Raw genomic sequence first — 19,323 nt, forward strand, 5'->3', positions numbered from 1 at the left:
ACAGCTTCTCTGGGAAACCTGTTCCAGTGCCTCACCAGCCTCAGCCTCACAGGAAAGAATTTCTTCCTAACATCCAATCTAAATCTACCCTCCTTCAGTTTGAAGTTAATGCTTCTGAAAGCTCCATGTGAAGACTCCAGCACACTCAGGGGGAGAAGCTTTTCTCAGCGATCTCTTTTTCTTTTTTTTTTTCTTTTTTTTTTTTTTTAAGCTTAGTAAACTCACCTATTGGCATCTCATCCAAAGATGTCCTGGCACTCAAACTAGCCCCATGGGACACAAGCAACTCAGCCATCTGCATCTAAAGAAAGGGAAACAAAGCCAAGTTGATAGAGGTATTTTAGGCAATTGCTTTCCTCCTCAAAGCTGAAAAGCTAGAGTAAGATAAGAAGCAATGGCACACATGCTTAACTTGCCTCAAATCATTCTGGTACACGTGTGATGTTAAACGAAGTTCCTACCATTCAACTGCACAGACACACTCTCCCCAAACTTTCTCAGCAACAGCTTCTTTTTGGAGGCCCCAGGACCTCACCTGACACCATCCAGTGAGTCCAGCCCTAGCACAGGTTTCTTCCATTTGCAGAGTACTTCACAACTCGTCCAGGCAGAAAGAAATGCCCCCCTCATACATGACATTTGCAACAAAATCATTACCTGTCCCCAGAAAGCAGCAGCATGAAGAGGTTCCCAGCCGTCCCAGTCCTTAACATCCAGGCTTGCCCCCTGGTCAAGAAGGACTTCAGCTGCATGCAGATAACCATTGGCTGCAGCTATATGCAGCTAGGAGACAAGGAACAGAGCATGAGCCACCTGCAAGGACCACGAATGCTTTTATACATCAAGTTTCAGTGGAATTTCTTGGCTATCTGAGCCTAGATGCAGACGGGCAGCCCTTTTCACGCTTGGCAGATGCCATGAGGTCAAAAGCAGGTTGTTGCTGTTACTAAAACTCAATATTATCTGCATATAATTCTGTTTGGAGAGGAAACTGCTTAACGGTTCTTAAAATAACTTACATATATGGGTTAGAAAAATAATGTTTTCACATTTTAAATCAAGGGCTTTCAAGTGGCTCCCACTCTGTAGGGAAACAGCACCATCAAAACGCGAGCCTGCAATGGAGAACATCATCCACTGAAAACTCTGCATTCCTCATGCCAGAAGAATGTCCCCTCTTCCCCACTTAAATGCTGTGGATGCGATTTTTTGGATCAAAATTTCAGCCTGCTTTAGTCAGGATTCCCTTCATGCAAGTGCACTTTCACTCACGCTATAATTATTTTCACCATTTGAAAATCAAAAACATTTTAATCCTTGGCTAATTTTAGTTAAGGGAATCTGATTCTTCAGATAGTGGCTTCCAACTATGGCCATCACTTTGGAAGCATCAATAATAGTCTCCCTTAGTCCCCCACAACACTCCATATCTCTGAAGATTTTCATAATTGTGATCTGCTGCTGCGTCTCTGAGCAAAACACTGACCTACGCACCGCTCTGAAGGTATGAGCTCCACTCAGAGATCATCCTGTTTCAACTGTGAAGAGTTAAAGAGTAGAGTAAAGAGTTCAATTGTGAAGAGAAGAATTAAAGCTTCTTTTCAAAAATTTCCACGTGGATTCCACCACACAAAGTTAAACCCTTATCTGGAAATAAATTCTGGTGCTTTCTGGCAATTCAATTAATTTCTACCTAAATTTTATGGCACTGGGCCATACCCTCTAGTGGCCATATGAATTAACAAGGAATCACTTGGGGGTGATATAAAAAGTCAAGAGGGTTGCTTAAATTTATGTCTATAATCCTTGTTAAAGGGAAAAACATGTTAAAAAAATAAGCTGCAATAAAAGCTTCACTCATCCAAGTTTATCTTGCAGGTAGCCTGCCCTCCCCTTACGCTTCTGGTATATGCTATGGGTGACAATTTAGATAAAGAAATGTGAATGCACTGCCATGGTCTGGCCATCAAACAGATGACACCAAGTGGCCTGGATATCAGTTACGTCTGGACCCCGGCACCAAATGATCAAGGTTGTATGAAAGTCCCCAACACGTATGACAGCACTGCTGAACGTCACTCGGGACTGCTGTAAGCGAGGGTTTAAGACACAGGTTTGCAGATGAAGAAGAAGGGAACAGGACTAGGATTGTTCAGCCTTCTCGGTCTCTGTCCAGTCAATCAGATGCCGCCTTGCTGTGTGCTGTACATTTGTGCTGGTGCTCTCCTTTGCCCAGGGGCAGATGCCATCCTACGTGAATAAACATCCTCCGTTGACTCTGCCTGAGCCAGATGCCATGCAAAGCAGAGAGAGGAGGAGGCAGAAAGTCTCCAGGGTGCCCAACACCAGATCACGCTCCCATGAAAACCAGAGAACTCGCACGTCTCCTCCGTGGGAGTCAGGTTAGTCCCCCACAATACTCCATGTCTCTGAAGATTTTCATAATTGTGGTCTGCTGCTGCATCTCTGAGCAAAATATTGACCTATGCACCACTCTGAAGGTATGAACTCCACTCAGAGCTCATCCTATTTCAACTGTGAAGAGGAGAAGTCCTCTTCTAGAAGAGGAGAAGTCTCGCTAGTCCGCTACAGGACTAGTGAGAAGCAAAACATTACTGGGAGGTCTTTCAGTCCCATTTCCTCGGAGGTCAGCACAAGTGCTATGTTCTGCAACTCTTCATCACGGGATTTCTTGCACCTTTCTTTGGTACCAGCCCCTGTCAGACAGAACCCAGGAGTTCAGCAGCCTTGCTGCAGGACCTAAGCTGCTGGACAACCATCGGAGCTCACATGAACAAGGGATTCGCTTCAAAAAGCGCAGGGTTGGACACGAAGTCGTGTCAGCTGTACTCATGGACACAGCCTGTTCCTACGTGACAATAAAATGAAACAGGGAAAAAGATCAAAATAGCTTCCTCGCTCCTCTCAGTGATTTATATGTGTTGATTTTGTATAACTCCTGCCACAGGGCAGGTTTCGTAACCCACGGGCGGAAGGAAGGCAAAAGCGAAGCTGCAGCAGTTTCACTCACCAGCGTAGCACCTTGGGCATCGGTCCTGTTCAGGTCTTGTCCAGTTGCAAGTATGTCATGAATGTCACAGATCATGACCTGCTCTGGAGCAGCTCGCATCTCATTGATCCTTTCCTGTGTAATTCCTGTTAAAATTCCAGTTATAGAGAGAAGAGTTGGAAAGGGTCTTTGTCTCCACTGGTTGAGCAAAATTAGGCTTGATTCCTGGCTGATATGACCTCACATCCTTTTCAGAGGCCATGTAGCTGAGGGGACTGAGAGCTGTCCTTCACCCTCATCGTTATTTAGGAATCAGAGAAACTAGACAGAGTCAGGTTCCAAGAAATTATGCCAGGCAGCAGCTCTCTGCTTTTCTCCAGAGGCAAATCAAGAGCTGAGAAAGAAGGTAATTTTTTTTTTGACCCATTGATTGACCCATTTTTGTATTTTACGTGAACTCAGTCTCCTTACCTTGATAGGCCATGCAAGTCTCAATGACATCCAGAGTTGGCTCATCTTCACAGAGGTCATACGGCATGTTGCCATCCGCATTTACTGCCAACAAGTCAGCTCCACTGCAAGGAGAAAGCCGAGTTACACAAGAAAGGACCTCAGACATCTTAGAGCAGATGGTGCCAAACACTGGGAGAAATGCTTAGCAAAAACTAAGTACGGTTTAATAGTTGCCCAGATGTCATGAAGATTTGAAGCAAAGCCATGGAGCTATGAATGGGGAAGATAAATTCCAGAAGTGGACAAAAGGCAGCACCTTATGCCTCCTTCATGGGCTGTGGGGCACATGAGCCACTGAACCGTTCCTGTCCTCTCCTGATCCTGGCACTGGACAGACTGTCAGCTTCTCAGTGATAGAAATTATTTATTTGCTGAATTTCTGGATACTATCAGGTTCTTGTTATCCGGGCATCTGGCAGTCCTTCAATAAAAAGTTTGCAAGGACCAGAAAAGCTGGGAAAGATACCGGCTGAATGGCGGAGGGAGCCTTCTCTCTAGCCAAAGGTACAATGACGAAAAATAGTAATAAAAAAAAATATCCTGTCAAGTGGTGAGTTTTTCCTTTCTGATTGTCCAATAGCACTTCTCTAAGTGCTTTAGTGACCTCCAGGAGGTCATTATTTGGAAGTAAAATTGCCAACTAAGTTGATTGCTGTCCCCATGTTCCCACATAGTAGAAAGTTTCCAGCACCTTCTGAACTGTGCCATTTTTGCCAGCTGTTAAACAGTTTCCGCTGGATTCTGATCTACCTTGACAGTTACCAGCCACGGAAGGACAGCAGACAGTATCCACTTGCATTTAGATTCCTGTTTCTTTCTTTATTTTTTTTCTCCCTCTGCCTGAGCAGAGCAAACTACATTGAAATTCACATTTGCAAAGTATCAGCATTAGTTTAATCAGAAAATAAAAACCCCAAGAAACTGGACAGCTTTTGTGGGCTACTTCCTCTGATGGTCTCCAAGGTTTCCAGGTCCCATCATCAGTAACGCTGCCTTCAAAGGCAGTGCTTAACCAGTTTAACCAGATGTGACCCCTCCTGTACAGGACAACTTTGATTGTAGGAAAAAAACAATCACTCCATTCCTCAAAAGTCCAGGGGAAGACTGTTTCTGAGCATGGGACCGTGACATTAGGTTACTAGTGTCCAAATTTGCTGGCAGCTACTCAACACGGGGCAGTCTATGACAACTAGGGACATAAACTCCAGTTCCTCACCTTGCCACCCATCCCCATGACATTCCCTCATCTGCAATTAAAAGTCAGGAATGCACTACATTGTTCAACATGTTTGCTCCATTTTTATGCTCCCCATCCAAATATTTCCTAACCCAAGTGGGAAGGTCCTCCAAGAGACGATTCTTTGCATCCTCTACTCCACTTCCTTCATTGTCTGGCCAAAGAAGAAGGGCCAGATTTTCAATGCTAGTCTCCCAGATGACAGCAACACAGGGAGAAGTCTCCCTCCCTGAGGCAGAAGCAGCAGACACTGCTGTGCAAGGCAGCACGTTAACACCCCCAAAGCACACTCTGCCCTCCACACCGTCACTCTGGGAGATGGAGATGAAGGCTCCATACAGAGTCAGGACTATCTGCTCCAGGCAGGATTCACAGCGGGTGCTCATTAAATGCTGCACATGGTACAGCTCAAAATACATCCTGGCTTCCTCCTCCTTGCCGACAAGTCTAGGAAAGACTTGAGCTTTAGGGCCTTGGTAAAGGCAAGTGGAAGGTCCAGGGCAAGCACCCTGTGTCACACCACTGGGGAACAAATTTATTACAAGAAGCTAACTAGTTACTAATTAAGACCCAGTAAGACAGGTCGCAAAGTTCACCCAAGCATTTGAGCTATACAAACATGCCACTGTCCTCCTACATCAGTGTCTCTTTGGCTGTGGCTAGAAGACCTGAAGTCGTGTTGAAGAGCGTGAGGGTGCATCCTGCTGGCTGCTCCTGTTTCTACCCACCCAGCGAGCATGGTTCAACCTCCACCCCCCTTTTCCCCCATGCAGGAGGGAATCCCATGAATAGCCTGAAAGCAGGGAATAATCACCATCGCTGCTGTCTTGCAAGGTACTAAGCAGTCTCGGTTTCCATCCACAGAAGCTGTGGGTAGAATCAGATCTGCAGAAAGGGAGAGAGACAAAAAGCCACCTACTGCTGGATGAGGATCTTCACCAGGTTGATATGACCACAGGTAGCTGCTGCATGCAATGGAGTCCACAGCTCGTTGTCCTTCGCGTTGACATTGGCCCCATGGTTGAGGAGAAGCTTGACTATCTCTTCGTAGTTGTCTATGCAGCACTGGTGAGGAAGGGATGCAGACATTTATTTTTTTAACTTTGAGGAAGGTAATACCTGCTCAGCTGTACTTGGATGTGGAGACCTACTTTATCCTGCAGTGTTTGACAACAAGCATCTCCAACAGAGTTAAACGCCAAATTGAGCACAAGCAGGTCAGAAGGGCACCATGCGGAACACCTACGCTGGACAGACTGAAGGTCACTGGTGTTTTATAGAGCCTTCTGGTTTGGGGGCAGAACCAGTAGGGCACAATAGCAAATATGTGCACAGCTCCTGTTCTACTGGGTCTTTCATATTCAAGAGCAAACATAGCAGAAATTCGACGTAACCAGTATAACCACATACCAAGGGATGAGCTGACAAGCTGACATTCCCTTTTCTTAGGGAAAAATCCCACACGCTGGCATGTGATGAGTAAAAGTCTTCTGTAAAAGTCTTCCCAGCAGCTCACGCTACCTACTACGGTTATCTGAAGAGATGCAAGTTGGACTCTCAGAATTATGAGGTACTTGACAGGGCACCTTTCATTTCCTGAAGAAAATCTGCATCCTCCACACATTTACACCACAGCCCCAGGGGCCGCCTGCAAGAATGGCCTCAACTGCTTTCCTCTGGGGAAGGTGGAACTCACTCTTTGATCCACCTCGCGTTCACTTCTTGGCATGAATATAGGAACTGAAATAAGATTCATTCTTGTGCAAGAAGCCTGCTCGTGATCTACACATTTCTGCACACCCACGTGGGAGACTCGCAGCTCAGCACTGCAGCAGGGGCTTGTAATGGGGCTGAATTACAGCCCACAGAAAGCAGTTTAGCAGCTGAGTGACAAGGGCCCTCTATGTATTTCTATTTCTGTTTACTATTTGTATATGGAAATGAGGTTAAAACCATGCCTGTCACAAGCCGAGCTATCACAGAAGTGTAACTGCATCCTTCACTGGAAGCTAATGGGCAAGAGAGTTCACTTCGGAGCTTCTCTCTGCTCAGGGGTTCGAATTAATTCTAATGGATTCAAAGATCCTACCTCAGCTCCCAAAGGCACTTTTACAATAAGTGATCCTTCAGTGGCCAAGGTGGGATTCTCCATGGCTTCAACAGCTAGTGGGGAAAGCAACGAGGCTGCCAGGATTCCTCCATGTGCAGAGTAACAGCTCTTTGGAGAGGTGGCGGTGGGGGCCTTTTATTCTTTTAGAAGCCAGTTTGCATTTTTAAGCAAATCCAGCTTGTTCAATTTTTAATCCAGCCAGCTTTGAAGAGAGCCGGTGAACTTGCAGAAGAATCCAAAATCCCAAGTCAACGGGAGCATTTAGAGCAGGGACTAATGGGGAGAACACCACGAGCCCCCATTCCGCCCGCAGAGCGAGTGTGACAAGCGTGCCACTGTGTTGTGGCCACGGGGGCGGCAGCTGCCGGGCAGGGCGAGTCCCGCGGGCCTTCTGCGGGCTGGCTCTCCTCACGCTCTCCCACTGAAAATCAGGGCTCACGAGGAGGGGGGGGATGAGGGCCTTAGGAAGAAGAATACAAAAACCCTCGTGGCACTCGCGCAGAGGCTCTGAGGAGGGACACAGACTTACACACCCCTACGGCAAGTCTGTATTTTACCGGTGATCGGCTGCTGCCATCTCATACAGATTTTTAGAAGTCCCTGAGCCCACTGAGAGCAGCGGCAGGCTCTCCAAACATCCTGTGCATCATTAATTTAAACCAGTTTCAAAACTCGTGTGTTGCCAAAGTCTCTAAATTTGAGTTAATCCGCTTTAAGAATTTCCAGCCCAGCCCTGCAAAGATTAAAGGGTGGGAGAGATGTTCCCAAAGATTAAAGGGTGGGAGAAAACCCAGCCCCAGCTCTTATTATCACTGGACGAAGTCTGGGATACAACCGGAGAAGGGTCTGATCTCAGTTTGCTCCCCAAGAAACAGGATCGCCAGCAAAGCATGGTGATGTTTCACAGCTTTAACTGAGCAACAAAATGAAATATCAAGAGCGTTCTCCGTTCTGCCGGCAGGTCTGCTGAGAGCAGGGGGCAGACGCGGGGCGGCAGGGAGCGGTGACCTCCTCCCCCGCCTCACCTGATGCAGTGCAGTTAATCCATCCTCATTGCACAGGTCTGGGCTGATGTTGCTCTTCAGCAAGTAACACACTGTAAGGGAAGGAGACAGGAGGAAAGGAGTCAGATCAGCGATCCTAACGCATCCCTTGCTCTCAGCTAGCCCTGGCCACTTCAAGCCAAAGGCAACTGGCACCGTCAGGGTGTCCCGGCGCGGGCAGAGCTGCAGGAGACCCCACGGCCAAGAGCCCAACACTTGGGGTGAACCCGCAGTCACCGCAGTGCTGGCGAGGAAAAAGCCTTCTTGGTTTTATCCAGCAGAGAGCACCAGCATACAATTTTCCCCCAACTTCCTTCCAAAGAAGGCTTTGCTATTAGAGCTATCATTTTCGGCTGTGCTGGAACAATCCACATTTTTATCCTGCGCTTTGCAACACCTGAGTGCAACCTCTGCACGCCACGGCCCAGGAGAGCGCAACAGCAATCGGGGATTTTGGGGTCCTGATGTAAAACCGTAAGAGAGATCTCGCTGTGCAGGGGATGAGCTCTTGCCTCAAGAAGTTATCAATCTGGGATGAGAAGTCAAACACATTCAGGGGGCCGGCGCATCAAAAATACACCAGTATTGCTTTGGACACTTCACATGAACTGTTGGGTATTTGAAGAAAGCTTCCCAGAGGCTTTATTTTTTTTTTTATTACTGCTTTGGAGAGAAAGGATAAGATTTATTCCATTAAAATGCAAATTTCTGAAACGGATGAAAAGCCATAAGCCCCTAGGTAAAAGATAAAGTTTGCTCTGAGATGCAGATCTTGCACGGGGCAATAAGGCTGGCAGAGGAAGTAAATTAATAGCAACACCAGGAACTCTTCAACACTGCTGACAGATCTTGATGATCTATACCCATCTTCTGTTGTTTACTTGCTCATTCCCTGCTTTTTCTCCGGAGATTTCACTACCTCATGCTTTTCCCACCTCAAATGTCACCGACAGCGCAGGCACAAGCCCGAGGTTCATAACCATCTCCCCGGGGCCAGGGTAGCAACAGATATTCAAGTCCCATCTTATTTGTTGTCAAGGATGCAACCACTAAGCGTAACCAGAACTGCAAAATAAGGAACGATAACAAAGCTAAAAGGGCAATAACCATCTTCAGAGCTGGCAATCAAAACGACCGCAAGGCTGGTCACTCCCAAAGCACCCTGTGGGCTCTGCTCCCGACGGATGGCTGTCCCATTGTCCGGAGGGAGCTGCTTCCCTGGCATATCAGGGCTGCCCCTGGGGACAGAGCACTTCTGGCATCCAAAGCAGAACATGGAAAACATGTCCATGACGACAACAATGTTGATTTATGAAGTGTTATTCAAAAGATCTGGAAAATGCACTCACAAGAAAAGCAAATCGAAACCAAAGCGAAATTTTGTTTGGAAGCCACTGGCCTGATGGTATCAAAAAGGAAGGCAAAACCAGACAGAAGTGAAATGGAACACTTTCTAGCACAGGATTGTTTCACCTGACCCAAAATGAATGCTGGAATTTACATTTGCTGGAAATAATTTCAAGGCATTGACACCTCCCCGATGAAACTGATACAAAAAAGCAGAATACAACAAAGACCAAAACTCATCCCCCACCGCGGCGAGTCCAAAGGGGGAGTTTTTTCCAGCTCAAAGGCCGGCGCAGGAAGCCCACGCCTACACTCAGCTCACACCCCCGGCACTTGCATGCTTGACAGTAATAACAGCGCTGAGCCCCAGCCAGTATATCCAATTTAATCACCGCGCTTCTACTGTTTCTGGCCAGCCCCAAGCTCCTGCTCTCCTAATCCAAGCTGAGCGATAGGCGAGTCATTCGCCAGCGGATCTGGTTGTCTCTTATTTACTTTGGATGCTCTGCCATTAGGGTTTTAATTCAATCTCAGTCATTTAAGAGCCATTGTGCCCTAATGACTTGCAGCTCCATAATCATGTTTTGCCTGATTATGGAGATTTGGACAAGTCGATGCTGGCAGATTAACCTCACAAGCGCTGGCCCTCCATGGGAAGAAGCAGTAGCATAAATCCCAGCTTGTTATGGAGTATGGGGGATTTTGCATTGAAGGCTCTGCGATCGTGGCTTGACCGAGCTTGTAAGAGTCCTTGAAGGGTTAAGATTCAGAGAAGGACTTATCTCACCCTAAAGCAGCTTTGAATTCTCCACTAACCCCTGCAGCAGCCCTCATGCGCACAGCGTACCTCCCCTTGGCTCCCCTCTGCCCTCGGGACCGGCTCACCACAGCCCTCAAAACATTTCACAGTATCTCCCAACACGCTGAAGACCAACAATCACAAGACACCAGAAAAGAGCACAGAAAAGCCAGGTAATGAAGCCAGATAGGGATGTGGGACCAATGAGTCCAGGCAAACATTGAAGAAGACATCAAACTCCTTTCCAACCAGTCCTAAGCTGAATTTGCACCTCAGGGTTCGGCAGGGGAGCGCAGGGCTGGGCAGCAACGAGTCCTGCCTCTTTTCTCTGAAGCCAGAGGGATGTTGCCTTTGGGATTCCTCATGCTCCAGACAACAGATCCCAACAGCTAGGCAGAAATCTCCAAGAACTGCAGTTTCCTCTTACATACGAGGGGATTTACCCAGTGTCCCACCAAGCTCATTGCAGAACGCAGCCCCGATTCCTACCAGCACCCCCAGCAGCGGGGCACAGGGTGACAAAGAGCAGCTTCATCACCCCCGGCTCCCTGCGGGCAGAGCTGCAGAGGGATGTGGAGGGAGGATGCGGACATCCTCCTGGACATGGACAGCCTTCCGGTACCTAAAGGGGGCCTATGGGAAAGCTGGGGAAGGACTCTTGATCAGGGAGTGTAATGATAGGACACGGGGTAATGGTTTTAAACTGAAAGAGGGGAGATTTAGATTAGATATTAGGAAAAAATTCTTTCCTGTGAGGGCGATGAGACACTGGTCCAGGTGGCCCAGAGAAGCTGTGGCTGCCCCATCCCTGGAGGGGTTCAAGGCCAGGTTGGACGGGGCTTCGAGTAACGTGGTCTGGTGGGAGGTGTCCCTGCCCAGGGCAGGGGGTTGGACAAGATGATCTTTGAGCTCCCTCCTAAGCCAAACCATTCTGTGATTCTATGATCTTCCCCATGCCCGCTACCCAGGAACAGCCCCTCCCACATGGCTGGGAAGAACAAGTCCTCCTTTCTGACAAACTTCAGGAGAAATGTGCATTTGTCGGTTTGCCAGTGCCTGAAGAATAGGAAAGGGTCGGCGGGGGACGACACACAACGGCACAACCTTCAGCTCCAGGGCTGTGGCATTGCCACCAACCCGCTCCACTGCTTAACGTGTGACATAAGGGACAGGGACCTGAGCAAGTAAAGAGCTTCTCTTCAAGCCTGCCGGCGCCACATGCCTCGCTGCAACACCTTCTCCTCCCACCTCCAGGCAGGAATGATGCCGCACAAGTAGGAAAGTGCACGCTTCAGCTCACAAGGACACAGATTAACCACCCGACGCCAGCTGATCGCCTTCTGTCAGCTCAAGCCTCAGCAGACCCCTCGTGAAAGGAAGATCCCCCCCATAAGCACGAGGGAGAGCATGGAAATGGGTCCTCTGCAAGCCCCTCTGCGAGCTCAGGTCACTCCGAGCCCAAAGAACGGGCTTTTGTGGGTCACTTTGGCAGGTTCAGCAGGCGGCAGCCTCCTCTTTAATGCTTACCTTCTTAAAGAGAGCTCCGTGCCTCCAGTGCTGAGCTCCTTAAAATCTGTCCTCCTTCGCCCGTAGGCGGGGGGGGCAGGTGGGGAGAAGGGGCTGGATGCGTGGATATACTTTATTACCTGTCAAGCACAAGTTGTGGGAAGCAGTTTCAAACGCATACCAAAGGAAGGAATGAAAATGATTACAATAAGAGCAGGGTGAACAAATTGTTGTGAATAATTCATTGCAAATTATATTAACTGAACAATCACTCAAATGTATTTTCCATTATTCTGCTTGCTCTGCCTATAATTGAACCTCTCACGCACCAAGATGGTGTACATTAATCTTCAATTTATATTTTATCATTCACATCTGTGCTGTGTTAAATGGAAAAAGCTCCCTCAGCAGCTGTGAAAATACATCCTAGGTTTTAAGTCACCCTCCATCACATGTCCTAGGGCAGCCTCAGACAGATTCTCCTCCCCGAACACAACAAACCCACTTCTCAGGAGCTCCTTCTCCTCCCAAGCATGTCCAACCTCGCTTATTCTCCCCAAAAGCCATAAATCAGGGGAACGACAATAAACCCCACAACACTGCAAAGGCCCTCTAAGGAAAATTCAATGTGGGGTAATCGTCTCTCTCACCTGAAGAGATATTACAGCGCTATTATTTTTCATCGATGTTACTTCCCACTGAGTTTACGCTAGAAGCAGCTTTTCCAGAAAAGTTCCTAAACCAGATGAAGACTTTTCCACGGAGGAGAAAATGCCTTTGTCAGGGCAGTTCCCCCTAAGTCAATAAGCTACACCATAAAACTCTGGATACTATTACACTCCCATCTATACCCAGCTTTTGCATACCTCATGTATTAATAACTCATGAGAGAAAAAGCCAACTGAAACTGATACGGATACCAGGGGCGGGGGGACCCCAAACACCCTTCTGATAGGAGATCCCGATTCCTCCCAAAATATATACACTGGCAAACTGTCCGTACTGGCAGGCAGGCTTACCTGTGTGCTCCGAGTTTACAGACACACACAGGCCATTAGTTTTTAAAAATCCAGGTTTATCTTGATCCTTTGCACTCAACGATTTCTTTTGAAAATATTTAAACTCTTCTAGTTCACTTTCTGGTTCTCAGGCTGCCTTTAGAAGCTATTATTGCACTGAGGTCTCCACGGTGGTAGAATAATTCTTGTCTGTTTACACCTGATTTCACTGAATAAAATGAAGTTTCACTTGGATTAAGATGCACGCTTTTACACGTTGCTAGAAGTCACTTCCACCCAACCGTAGCTGGAGCCAAAACCACAGTGGAGCAGAAGAAACTCCTCCCAGCGTTACCTGTAGCAAGATGCCGGTGGTGCCTGTGCCACTGAGGTGTGGTGGCAAAGGTCTAGAAGGACCGACCCCCAGCCTGCCAGGCTCGGTCTGACGGATGGGCTCACCTCCTTCAAAGCTGCATTTTACTGCTATGGTTTTGCAGGGGTATTTATTACACAGGAGAAACGTTGCCAGGAAAACAGCATTGAAGCGACGAGCGCTCTGCCGGCAAAGCATCCAGCTTCTTAACACAGCATACTATACTAGTCACATTTAAGAGCGTATCTAAACCCTGAGCAATGACAGGATGAACTTGCTCAGCCTTATCCTCCTGCAACACACAACTGATAGCCCATGTTGGTCCATTGATCAACTCTGCAGCTCCTTAAAGCTTTTCGAAAGACAAAAAAAACACCACATAGAACCCACCCGCCCCCCCGAACTCAGACGGCTTCAGACATTTAGTACAGCTAAAAATAAATATGGCCCAGTTTGCCTGCTGAGCTAGCAACTGAGACATCCCATCATGACTGATCGCCAAGCTTTCTCGGGAAGGTTCAAAGCCCGCTAAGACACTTCCCACCTAGTTTTATGGCTGGGCACACACATTCCTTCTCGTACACCCACAAAACCTGTGAAGTTTGGGAAGAGGCCAGCAGAGCCCCATCCGCTTCGTGCCACATTCACAGGGGCAGGGACATTTCATGCAGCTACACTCAGCCCAGGTGCTGCTTCTCTCCGGGAAAACCTATTTCTGATTTTGATGCTTCTGGCTTAAGAGGGCATCCCCTTCCTTAGCCCCAGGGAGCACGCTTCCCACGGCAGAGCTTGGGGCCCAGTTCATACGCAGGTTTTATTCTGACAGCAAGTGAGAGCTGTCAACAGCTCACACATTTAGTTAATGCACAGGGTCCAATTCTTTTTTTCTCCCTCTTTGTGTCTATTTCAATCAATTTTTGCTTTATGCTTGGACCCCGATCCATCTTTGTAGTACCAGAGCGCCAAGAAGAACACTATAAGGGGACAGTCACCTACAGCTGCGTCTTGGATGAACGGGCCACAGCCAGGCACCCAAACCCTCCTGCATCCCGCAGTTCTCTTGGTCTGCATCGATAGGACTTCAGGCTCCAATAATCCACTTAGCGCTAGCGATGCTAAAGCATCTTTCTTTAACAGCTGCCATCCGCTGGGGATTACTCAGATGAGTAACAGTGTGCAAGTTACCCCTCTGCAACCAGCATCGCTCAAAGGGCGCAGCAGCAACAAAGCCAAACTCATTTCAATAGGGAAAATAAAAATTAGAGGATGCCGCCATCTGAAAAGCTTTCCTAAGGATGTAGCATCATGTTCAAATGCATCCTCATCCTCTCCTCCTACTCAGACTAACAGTGAAATTGGTCCACGCAGGAGATACCAAATACATAATGGAAAACTAAAGTCAGAGATTACTTTCTTGGTTTCCCATTCCTCAATCTGTTATTGGAATAAATAACTAAATCATTTGGGTATGGTTTTTAAACAGATGACGGGCTTTAAAAGGGATAAGTGTTTTATATAACCTTCGGGCTCAGCTGCCTTCAGCAGGATTTCTGTGGGCAGGGAGCCAGGAAAGTGGATTCCCCGCTATCATTGCGACAGTGACACCTGGGCTGCCAAAGAGCCCCTTCTCTCTCTAAGAGGCATTTTGGACTAGGTATTTAAAGAGTACTAAAAAATAAATAATTATTTAAGCCTGACTTGTGGAGGTATGGACCGAGGAGACCCAGGCCAAGTTTCCCAACTCAGAAGCCGTAGCGACGCGCAGAGCAGTGCTGGCTTATAGGGTGCGATGGTGATCAGCAGAAGGCACTGCCAACAAGCAGAGGGAATCATCCCGTTGCGGTCGGATCCAGCAACCTGAGCAGGGAACACCAAGGGGAAGCGAGAGACGAGGGACAGCCACGTCCTCCAGCAGCGGTTCGATAGGAACCTGCATCCCCCGTCTCTTGAGTTAGCACCTGAAATGTTGGGTTGGGTGGGTGCAAGCAGGCGAGCAACACAGAGAATCGTAGAATGGTTTGGGTTAGAAAGGACCTTAAAGACCATCTAGTTCCAACCCCCTACCCTGGGCAGGGACACCTCCCACCAGACCAGGTTGCTCCAAGCCCCGTCCAACCTGGCCTTGAACACCCCCAGGGATGGGGCAGCCACAGCTTCTCTGGGCAACCTGGGCCAGGGGCTCACCACCCTCACAGGAAAGAATTTCTTCCTGATATCTAATGTAAATCTCCCCTCTCTCAATTTAAAACCGTTCCCCCTCGTCCTATCGCTCCACTCGCTTCCCTTCATGCTTCAGGCAGAGGTCGACAAAGAGCACCTACAAAGTCAGTAAATCCTCGACCAGGACCTGCTGTTCTCCTAGTGCTCTGGCTACTTCCAGCTTTCTTTCTACAAAAAGCTCTTCTTGGAAGTCCTGACAACACAGGCAAATCCATTCAGACAACACAACATCAAAGCCTTTTATCTGAGTAGTACAGAGGATCCCACTTATACACCTGTTCAAAAACTACTTTTGATGTACTGGACCAAAACCTACCTACTGAGACTTGCAGCAGGCATCACCTGTGATGTTTATATTAAGCCCGCTAGGAAATAAATCTTTCAGGGCACCAAAAAGGAAATGCAGCAAAAAACCAAAATAATTGGCTTTAATAGAAATTACAGCTTAAGAAGTGTTCAGATAAAAAGGAGCAATGGTGTCAGGAGGTAAACTTTTGCAGCTCTCCGAGTACATGAAGAGCTTCCCCATTTGCATTAACACAATAATAATATGCGACCAGTGCCCGAGGAGCAGAATTGCGATACCCCCCCAAGCTCCACGCGGAGCCAGCCTGCCCGTATTTGCAAGAGGATACTCTAATACGCTCTGTATAGCAGGAAATAGTTCATATTGCCATTTGAAAGTGTTATTAGGTTCCAGAGTCAACAGCCTCTGCCCCAGCTCGTGTTTCAGACGTCCCATGGCCTCAGCTAAGCAGCTGTACGTTGACCTGAACCACACGAATGTTTTTAAGAGTCTCAATTATAAAACAGGAAACTTTCTATTTAGAGTAACGGAAAAGAGGTTTTGGTGGAGGGGTGGGGAAATATTTATCTGCTTTTCAAGCTGCCCTGAATGAATTCCAAACCATTCCCCGCAGTGACAGCCTGCTGGCTGCAGCCCAGGAGTTCTCCCCTTCTCTGCCCCTCAGCCTGCCCCACTCCAGAGACCCTTTTGTGCATCTCTATCCTTGTCCTGGTCTTCAGAGAAGCTCCAACTGCTCTGGGTGTTTCGGTACCTTCTCCACCCTCAGCAGCATCCACTCTGACTTTGATCTGCATGTTTGGGTTTTCCCCCCCACCCCTCCAATTTTATCTCCCTTTAGTTTAGGATGAGTACGTTGGGGAGGAAAATCTTTAAGAGATGCAGGACCAAACCACATCCTCAGCTCTGCTCCCACGGGTCACCGCAGTCCTGAAACAGGGTGCCACGTAGCCACGGTCTGATCGCCTGTGTGAGGCAGAAGGTGGGACACGTTCTGCCATGCAGCCCTCTCAAAACCAGCCTGGTGCCACGGGGCAGCGGCAGGAGCCGGTGCCAGCCCCCAGGTCACCGCCAGCCCAGATGTGTCCCACACCATCTCCCGCACGGGAAACCGCAGGTGGAACGCCAGGAGTTAAAGTGTAATCTGCTAAAACATCACCCCCCCAGCTCACCAGCGCCCTTTCTTACTGGAAACGCTGAGCAGTGCTGGAAGGGAAATGTCCTCACAGGCAGAAAGTTCTCCCCTTGCGTTTTTTTTTGGTCACATGAAAAGAGATTGTGGTTTCCTTTTAAAAAGCAAATGCTACGGAAAGAAATCTTTCAGGCAAGTCTAGCAGCAACCTGAACTTTACCAAAGAAGCACCGGCTGATCCTCAGCAGCCCTTCTGTTTTTGCAACCTGTAATTATTCAGCAGCAATTTTTACACGATTCAGAGATTTGAATTTCAAGAGAGCCTTTCATCCAGAGATCCCCGAAAGCGCCACCGCCGTTAGCAGAGCAAGCTCCAGGCTGTCTCCCAGGATTTTACAATCAGAATTCGCCTCGTTTCACAGATGTGACATCTCAGCGCGAGTTAGACCAAGACTCTGGAGGCTCAGGTTTCTTTGCCAAGGTCACAGTGACAGTCCACGGCACAGCTGTGACAGTGCCCTTGAGTCCCAGGACCCAGCTCTGCCCTTTAAGCACAAGAAAACTCCATTCCTCTCCCCCGTCCTCTCAGTTCTTCAGCCAAGAACTGGGCAAAGCAGATGAAGCGTCCTCAACACTAACAGCTTCGATGGCACCCAGACCCTGAGGTGAACCTTGCATTTGGCAGAGTTAGGTAATTGCATCCATGGGTATTTTAAAAAGAGAAGCCGATGCTGTGGCTCGGCAGCAGCTCTTGGCTGGTTTCGCTCCCTCAGGAGGGTCTCCACCGCTCGGCTCGGACCTGTTTGCTGGCCACATCGGGGACCTGGGCTGGGCCAGGAGAGTGAGTTGCAAGAGGTGGGGGAGCAAGGTCATCCAAAGGGCTTGTGGTGCAGCAGCATGCTTCGTTTAATTACACATGAGGAACGATGCCATCACCAAGACGGAGAACGAGGCACATTTGGTCACCGAGTCTACATTTCACAACCATCCCTCATCTTCACCAGGAACCCAGCCGGGACAACCTCGTTCATACCTCCCCTCCTGCAAGCCCAAGAAGTTTGCAAGTTTTCAGCCCTGATCAAATCCTGCTTTTCCCCCAGAGTTTCAAACCACTTTCACTCTTCATCTCAGCACCGACCACACACAGACAAATCACACAGTCAAGAACTGCTCTTTTGTATTAACAAAAGGCGCATTCAGTTTGCTCTCCAGGTCAAACACCTCCAATCCCAAAGCAATCCCCAATGCCGAGCGCCACCCTCGTGCCAGCCCGATGCGGGCACGTGATGCAGAGGCAACGAGCAGCTGTCACAGGCCACCAAGTCCCACAGCCAGCGGGACACTGCCCCTTGGTGGGACCCAGCCTAGATCCTTGTACCACCACCACACAGCAAGTGGGGGCATTTCCAAGAAACACCTGTGCACCCCAGCTCCCCATGCTGCAAATTTGTTTTCAACACAACCAAGCCGATTAGAGAGCCACAGGGACTGCTCTCCCAGCCCTCGGCAACCAGCGAAGCCTTGGCAGAAACGTCAAGAGAGTTTATCCCCGAGCATCAAAGGTATTCAGCGCTGCATGGAAACCGTTTAAGAGTTGAATCAGAAGTTAGCACCTGAGCTTGGCAGAAATGTAGTTTTTTCACAGCTGCGGTAATACCTATAATCAATGAGACAGGCCTGACAGAAGGTATATAAAGAAGTCTGTGTGATGGCTGCTGTGCGCAGAGGACACTAGTCCCCCCAGCCAGGGGCTGAAGCTGGAGACCGTCCACCTCGTGGGCCCTGGGCCTGATCCAGTTGAGGATGGCCTGCTCAATGAAGATCACGGCATAAGCTTGCTGCAGGTTGCTAGCCATGCAATCCAAATTTAAGATGCGTTATCTTGAGCATCCAAGTTAAAAAAAAAAAAATATATATTTTTTTATTATTATCAAGAATAGTGGTCAAACAGTTCATTTCCTTAACATTTCTTCATTTCATTGAAGAAGGTCTGAGACCCCATTCCATGACTCCTCAAAGACTGCACAAAAGACTTTAAATTAGGTCAAAACAAGTGGGCACGCAATGATACAACCTGGGATGATCTAACCTGACTGTCAAGTACTTTGTATATACCTCGCATAATACTTATGTCACCTGCCCCATCACACGATGTTGACAACTCTCTCAAACTTCTTCTCCCACAAGTTCTACGTGATTTCTGCTTCCCACCACCTCAAGTAGTAGAAGATAAGTAACGATGCAAATATAGCTTTGTGGTTGCTGGGAGCTGGGGAAGCAGCTTGAGAGAACATTTAGACTTTTCAGAAAGAAAAAAGAAAGGTCCAACTTTTTGCCTTCACCGATCCCTGCCACATCCTCAGACACCAAAGCACCCGCTCCACGCCAACACAAACCGAGAGGGCTTTTGCTGACAGCTCTCCTCCACCGAGCTTCCTGCGCTTGGATGCCATAAAGAAAGAAACTGCACACGGGGTCGTTGTCAGCGAGTGGCTCCTTCGCTTTCAGAAGCTATCTCACTCAGCTTAAAGCACTTTCATCTACAGAATATGACTTGAATTCAGAAAACCCGTTCAGATCAGATGAGGGAAAAGAGAGAAAACCCTTTGACAAACTGCAGAGGAGCGGTGTCCGTCGTGGCAGAGGAGCGGGGATGCTCCCCACAGGAGGTCTGGGGTCCAAACCTCCAAACCCAGAGGCGCAGCTCACACCGGGGATGGAGCTCAAGACT

The 19,323-nt window shown here is 48.3% G+C and overlaps 1 protein-coding gene across 1 annotated transcript in view; it reads right to left on the reverse strand.

Annotated features, from left to right (window-relative positions):
• PPP1R16B (protein phosphatase 1 regulatory subunit 16B) overlaps positions 1-19,323 on the reverse strand; it is a 66,883-nt gene that overhangs the window by 8,837 nt on the left and 38,723 nt on the right. Inside the window, exons 3-8 of the mRNA XM_063350052.1 lie at positions 7,896-7,966; positions 5,680-5,825; positions 3,482-3,585; positions 3,032-3,156; positions 658-783; positions 226-301 (exon numbers count right to left, since the gene is read on the reverse strand). Coding sequence (XP_063206122.1) covers positions 226-301; positions 658-783; positions 3,032-3,156; positions 3,482-3,585; positions 5,680-5,825; positions 7,896-7,966 — 648 coding nt within the window. The remainder of the gene's footprint in view (positions 1-225; positions 302-657; positions 784-3,031; positions 3,157-3,481; positions 3,586-5,679; positions 5,826-7,895; positions 7,967-19,323) is intronic.

This window comes from Chroicocephalus ridibundus, chromosome 12 (assembly GCF_963924245.1).
Source record: "Chroicocephalus ridibundus chromosome 12, bChrRid1.1, whole genome shotgun sequence".
Lineage (NCBI taxonomy): Eukaryota > Metazoa > Chordata > Aves > Charadriiformes > Laridae > Chroicocephalus > Chroicocephalus ridibundus.